This window comes from Opisthorchis viverrini, assembly GCF_000715545.1.
Source record: "Opisthorchis viverrini unplaced genomic scaffold opera_v5_456, whole genome shotgun sequence".
Classification (NCBI taxonomy): Eukaryota; Metazoa; Platyhelminthes; class Trematoda; order Opisthorchiida; family Opisthorchiidae; genus Opisthorchis; species Opisthorchis viverrini.
This window is the reverse complement of record NW_008752112.1, coordinates 315,822-322,925: the sequence shown is the minus strand read 5'-3', so window position 1 is coordinate 322,925 and position 7,104 is coordinate 315,822. Positions and strand designations below refer to the sequence as shown.

Genomic DNA, 7,104 nt, shown 5'->3' with positions numbered 1-7,104 from the left:
GGGACGTGTGTATCAAGCTACAGTGCGGGCTGTTTCGTTGTATGGCTGTGAGATTTGGCCTGTTCGAAGAGNGACGTGTGTATCAAGCTACAGTGCGGGCTGTTTCGTTGTATGGCTGTGAGATTTGGCCTGTTCCAAGAGCGGTGTTTGACAATCGCTCGATCAGGACCATAGCTCGTGTGGGTCGGTGTCGGCGTATCCGTAACGAGGCAAGTAGGAAGCGAGTTTTTGGTTGTGCAACGGGTACGTCCATTGAACAATGTTTCCAGCACTGGAAGCTGGTCTGCCGAAGAGAGTGCTGTTTTCTATGCCCAAATCAGAGTGGCGGAAGCAGACAGGTGTCCAGCCCTTGACCTGACAAAGTGGTATGAAAGAGATTACGAAAAGTGTGGGTGCTGTTAGTGCCACTTGCCTTTCAGGATGGGGACCGCGAAATCTCCATTGTGCCTGGTTGGGGACGCTGGAAGATATGGCTGCCAAGTGGCGTCACTGATGTTGTTGTTGTTGTTGTTGTCAGTTTCTATCCAGATTGCCTGAATGAGTATTATGATGTTTAGGCACCTCGGAATGATTATAGTAAGCTAGCACTAAGTTCCTTCATCACCCAACTTTATCCATTTCTTCACAGTTAGGCTTTCAAATAAATCATGGTTGTACGGCAGTGAACATTGGTTTTGAACGCTGATTCCATGCTGTCGATGATACTGGAGATGACGGCGTCTGAGATACGGCCAGATTGCTCAAGCCTAGAGACGAGCAATCAATACGTATTTGTTAGTTTCGAACCATGGGATTTCTTGTTAGTCAGTTTGCGCTTTAAGCATCGAAGTAACTGGACCTCGAAACTGACGGACGTTTGACCGATTCCGGATATCTCCTTCCTGAAACTTATTGATCTCGATGGCTCAGTCAATATGGAGTTACTCTAGAATAGCATTGTGTTCATGCTATCTCGCTGCATTAAAGATGACCCGTAAAAATGGTCCAGGCGCCTACAGTATGTCTCGCCATTCTGAGCGCAAAAGTTCCATTTTTCGAATCCAACTTCAGCATCTCGACTGCTCATGTCTAGGCCTGGGCAACCTGGTTTATCCCAGCCCTCGTGCATAGCATAGTCACGTCTCTCTTCACAAACGCGTGATGAGTATTTGCGTGTTCCCCCAAATTTCATCTCGCCCATTACGCTGTTCGGACTTATCGTAATATTTAGCAGGGAGCCGTTCCTGAGATCACACTTACTCTTTCAGCCAGTGCATCACTGCAAGCACCATGGTTGGCGTATCATCCGTTTCGATGTTGAACTTCAATGCCGACAATGGCTACTTGGAGGGCCTGGCCCGTGGCATCAAAAGCGGCTTACTGAAACAGTCCGACTATCACGTGCTTGTTCAGTGTGAAACACTTGACGGTATGTTTCCTTCCACTCACTTAAACTCCCCCGTCCCCGTCAGATTTAAAGCTTCATCTTCAAGATACCGATTATGGTGACTTCTTGGCAAACGAAGCTGGTCCATTGGCCGTGAGTACCATAGAGGAGAAGATCCGCGACAAATTCGTTTGTGAATTTCGTCATCTTCGGCATCAGGCTGTGGAACCGCTGTCTACCTTTTTGGACTATATAACTTATGGTTACATGATTGATAACATTGTCTTACTTATAACTGGCACTCTTCACGCCCGACCAATACCAGAGTTGATGACAAAATGTCATCCTTTGGGGACATTCCTCGAAATGGAAGCGCTCCATATAGCATCTAACCCCGCCGAACTTTATAATGCAGTGTTGGTCGATACGCCTCTAGGTATGTTTTTAGGAGATGTGTGGTTAATTTAAACTACTCTCCCACCAGCTCCGTATTTCATCAACTGCATTTCGGAGCAGGATTTGGACGAATTGAACATTGAGATCATCCGGAATACCTTGTACAAGGTGAGTTGTATAATTCCGTCATTTTGTTGAAAACTATTTTTCAAGGCTTACTTGGAAGACTTCTATGCATTCTGCAAGGCTATTGGAGGGAAGACGGCAGAGGTTATGTGTGAGATCTTGGCCTTCGAAGCGGACCGGAGAGCGTTTATCATCACCATCAACTCGTTTGGGACGGAACTTTCAAACGAAGATAGGTCCAAGCTGTATCCAGAGTGTGGTAAACTCTATCCAGAAGGCTTGACTGCTTTATCAAAAGCAAACGACTATGACCAAGTTAAGGCTGTTGCTGGCTACTACGCGGTGAGTAAATTGATAGAACTAAACATTGGCTTGTTCCAGTGGTTTTATTAACTTCCACATCAGTAACCAACCCTAGTGATTTCAAGCTTCTTGTGGAGCTTCCCCTTTAGATAAAATTGGTTGGACTGTTGCTGTCGCTTAGAGTAGAACTTGAGACAGGTCCATGGATGTCACGTCCATCAGCACTCCGGTTATTAATTACTAAGTACTCAAACTCTGCTATTGGAATTAGGCGTGGGGACCTACGTTTACCTATGTTGCAAACACGAGGGGCACTGTGCAATGTGTTGGAGAGAGGTGCACCTACCCGGAAATTTAGCTGAATAAAGTCCGAATTGAAGTGGGACATAAATAGCTGAGCCTTCAATAGAAGTGTTGTTCGAGTCTGTATCTTTTATAGGACCTTATTAGCCGGCGGAACGTGGCAAGCGCTACCATTACATCTACCCTCCAATCGTTGATACATTCAATGAAACTGATTCGCGCTCAGTCTCCAGGTTAATATTTGTTCATTCGCTTGACTTTCACCTCAGATCACATGTTCAAACGGCAGTGTCACTGTAAGTTGGATTGGCTGGGAAGATCACACAGTACCTCGCGGGCAAGGTCATTGCGTAATCCTCACCTATGTTAAATAAAACGATTTGGTGGCACCTGTGTTGATTAGTTGGATGGGTTTACGAGGACCAACCGGTCATTTGTCCTCCGTTAATTGGTTGCCATAAATTTCACTGTTGAATTGAACGAAGTTTATATTTTTATCTCGAGCAGTAATGACTGTCGTTGACTAACTGTCTTGAGTATTCAACAAGACAGTTTATTGAAGATGCGAAGCGTTGAAATTGAGCTCAACATCGATCCGATCTCACTCACTCAGCGGCCAGTTTGATGGAATATCAACCAACTAGTTTTACGCAATTACTGTCCGTGTCCCGCATATGCGATTGTTTCATCAATCTATCAGTTGGATGGCTCAGTGGTTACAGCGCTGTCCGGAAGGCCTATGGTTCGAACCCGACCTCTGGCTTTCGATTTCCCTTGTCTAGGTATGGGCAGCCTGGCAGTATCCCAGCCCTCGTGCTTCCTTCAGGTGGCATGGCAGCTAGGCACGGGAAGGGTGCTGCAGCTGAGCGTTTATTTTATTTTATTTTTATTTCTATTTGTTGGATATGGACGATTCTGATCGGAGTTGGTATGCATTCAAAATGTTTTACCGCGACGAAACTAGGATCTTCTTCCGTAGGAGGATAAATTTCGAATACATTCAGGTGGGAAATAAAACACCTACAGTCTAACACACCCGATAATTCAAGGGAATACAGTTTGTCACAAGGCCGGGTTTTTCAGGTCTCGAAGGTAGTTCTTCACGTCCTTTCTTGGATTCGTCTGACGTATCTGTGAATTGGAAGATACATCGACTGCGACTGGTGAAGAATTCATGCAGAACGTGCGAGAACGTCTCTGATTATGTTGATGTTTTTGAGGACAACACACTGAACTGAGGAGTTACCTTGAAAGTCAGTGAAGCACAAACTTGATCGACAAGTTTATCGTCCGGATCAATATAGAAGTGAGCCTTGCACAGTCGTTTACAATTAGACGAAGAGTGTATATATCATGTTTCCTATACTCACAAAGGCCAACAGGGAGCAGTCCGAGGACCAGCGAGTCGTTGTGCCTCGAGGAACTGTTATGCAGCGACCGGCTGGTAGAGCCATATCATTCACTGCAACAGATTTGTGCGAACAGTAAGTTTTTCCCTCAGGTGACCAGCGTCTCTATATTTATCGAAGCGGAGGGGTCACCTCCCAGAGGAAGGATGAGTTGGAAAAACGGTCAAAAACACCTCACACTCCAATGGTTCAACGATTGGTCATGATTATCGGCGCATTATCCGATACGACCCAAACATTTAAAACTCAAAGGTCTGGTGCTGTTCAAGATGCCTGTTGTGCGCGTTAGCACTAGGAGTTAGTGTCCTATGCTTTCTTCATTCCGCTCTCGAGTTAGGTTGTTCTGTCCCCCCTCTGCACAGGATGGCTATTGTGTTGAGCCACTGAGCTGAAGCGTCTATTTGACTGGATATCGGTTAGTCGTTTCTGTTGTGTAGTTTGTCTTGCAACGTCAATGAAAGAATCTCCACAGGAGAGATACACCGCTCCTTAATATATCTACTTCTCCCTGAAAGTACCGTGGTTCCGAATCTGCCAAAGACAGTTTTCATGGCGCTCTAGATGTTCTTTTAAAACGGGCTGAAAGCTCAGATCTTGTAGTCGCTGGTTGCATAGACGCGGAGGTAGATAGGCTTGTCGCTGCCGATACTCAGTTGGGTGGTCACACGATACGTCGCAATACGCTGAAAGTGTCTACTACCTATTTGTGCTGTTCAGATGCAATTCTTTTGCGGTACCAACTTCCGGAACTGCGGAAGTCAATAGGTCACGTGACGCCGACCGACGTACCAGCCCAAACTCCGAATAAATCTTATTGCCATTGGTCATCAGTAACCAGGATCGATCACTGTCTGCTGCTCCTTCCGGAAGACCTGTGAACTCGGATCATGCGCCTGTCCTTTGCCGCCTTTGGCTGCTATTTTTAGGTTTCCGAAAAACACTCACATCGTGCTTGGCCGGACTTGCTCCTCCAACACCTGCGTGCCGGTCTGATGTCGAATTCCATGATCACTGGAAAGGGATATCCAAAACTCTACTTGACATCTGAGCTTCTACTTGCGGTACAAACCAGCCAACCCCTTCCAAACGTTGGACCTCTGATAAGACTGTAGTATTGCTAGAGGCCAGGAGACCGATTCCTTCTGCCCGCAACGACAGTGCAAATTTGCACATCGATCGACACTAGTCAGAGCAGTATCCATGAAGCTTGTTGAAGAGACGGAAGAAGCAGAAAGCACTTGAAATTCTCGCACGTTGTCGTGTTCAATTTTTTCGGTAGGTACTCGGAAGCCTCCTATCAATGAAAACTTTAAGGACTGAAGTGGTTCTCTGATATCTAGCAAAGAAAGACGTGTGGACCGCTTGGAAGAAACTCCGTGCAACAGTTGATTCGGCTACCAGCTGCTCCTTTCCGGGTTGTCAACTTTTGGCAGAAACAGCGAGCTGGGTATGGAACCTCTTTCAGTCTCAGAAATGTTCAATGTGTATACCTCTACTCAATTCATTATGCTCCTGGTTTGGGCGATCTTCCTCTTGCTCTGTTCAAGAACGGCAATGAATTCTTCACCCAGTACTTGTCCGACCTGTTTGCGTCTATCTGTAGAAGCAAAAAATCAAATCATTCAGCTGTAGCACCCTTTTGGTGCTTAGTTGCCATGTCAACGGATGGAGGCATGAGGACTGGGATAATTCCAGGTTCCCCAAGTATAGACCGGAGAAGTCTAGATGCTGAAGTTAGGACTTCCGGGCCGTAAGCCGGCGTCTTCAATTCTGACCTATCTCGAGGCCTGTGGGAAACAGACCTCCCGGACAACCGGGATCAGTTGATAATAGTGCCTATCTTCAGTGAACGTACAACCCACAGGGGTATGAGTTTGACTCCCGTCGTAACAAGGCTTCTGGTGTCCTCGATCCCTCGCCGTCGTGAGAGTGACACACGAAGCCTTAACTATCGGGAACCAATCGAGCAGAGGTTAAATGGGCCGCATCTTCACATACCGTCAGGTGTTAGAGATATGTCGTGTGTGCGGACGACCCATAATCTTTGTTTCCTTTAGCTTCATAGGTGCGTTCGACTCTGTCAAAAGCTCTGCTTCTAATTCCGTTCGATCAACAGAAAATGCCCCAGTATTACGCGAGTATATTCACATACTTCCGACTGGGTGAGGGTGTATTCAAAGTTTTCTGAGAGCTGAGAGCTTGTCACCGATGAAATAATGAGGTGAACGGTGGAAGATCTTCAAACCCCGGTGTTCAAAGCGCGCTGCTGGCGAGAACCTTGCCCGTTTTGACTGTTCAAATGACATAATCCTAGTCTTTGGAGTCGAGGATAAAACACAGGCACCGTTGAATAAACTGACCTCCGGCATACCGTCTTTTGCAATATACCTTCAAAGTACCTATTCCTGCTTCAGAGTCTACAGATTTGAGCATGTCCCCTGAAATCTATTGGAAGACACTGGAGGCTCTTAGGTTCAGTAGTTGTATTAACTCTGACGAAAGTGTGTCTGATGGATTGAGTGTGCAGACCTTGAAGGTTCGAATTTGCGTCCTTTGGGTGCCATAACGGCTTATCAGTGTCTCAAGGGTCGCATGTCTTAGGCAGCAGTAAGGGCATTGTTATCGTATGGTTGTGAGACATGACCTCTGCGGGCGTGTCTCAGGAATGCTGCTGGCATCAAGCTGTATCGACCACTTCGTAAAGGGGTAGTACGACAAGGGCTTCCGACTGTGCAATGAGTACTTCAGTCGCAGGAAACATTCATAACCATCAGCTCTTGTGGCTCGGTCATGTGTTGCACTTATCAAATCATCATCTATCACGACGTGTATTCTCAATTCTTTTTCTGAGTGACACCAACTGCGAGGTGGACAGCCTGTAAAGGGGTTTGGTTAGCGCCACCCGTCTTTTAAGATCTGATCCCCGTGACTTCTATCGGCGCTTGTCTAGAGACGTTGCAAAAAGTAGTGGCCAATCAGTGTCGTAACGTTCTTTCTTTCAGATTGTTTGATTGAGTGTCCGGAAGTGCAGGCACCTGTGGTAGGCTAGCATCAGGTCGCTGGAGGGTCTTCAAAACCCTGGTGTTCAAATAGCCAGTGAAGAAAGCCTTGTTGATCTGGAATATGCAGACGACATCGTTCTCATGTTCGAAGAGGAGGAAAAGGCGCAAGTATTCTTGGATGAACTGACCAAAGTCATCC

At 46.4% G+C, this 7,104-nt stretch overlaps 1 protein-coding gene across 1 annotated transcript in view; it reads left to right on the top strand.

The window, feature by feature from the left end:
• Positions 1 to 367: 367 nt before the first annotated feature.
• Positions 368 to 7,104, top strand: part of T265_11160 (hypothetical protein) — a gene marked incomplete at both ends in the record, with an annotated part of 18,840 nt that continues 12,103 nt past the window's right edge. Inside the window, 5 exons of the mRNA XM_009177745.1 lie at positions 368 to 480; positions 1,248 to 1,408; positions 1,452 to 1,802; positions 1,851 to 1,930; positions 1,976 to 2,230. Coding sequence (XP_009176009.1) covers positions 368 to 480; positions 1,248 to 1,408; positions 1,452 to 1,802; positions 1,851 to 1,930; positions 1,976 to 2,230 — 960 coding nt within the window. The remainder of the gene's footprint in view (positions 481 to 1,247; positions 1,409 to 1,451; positions 1,803 to 1,850; positions 1,931 to 1,975; positions 2,231 to 7,104) is intronic.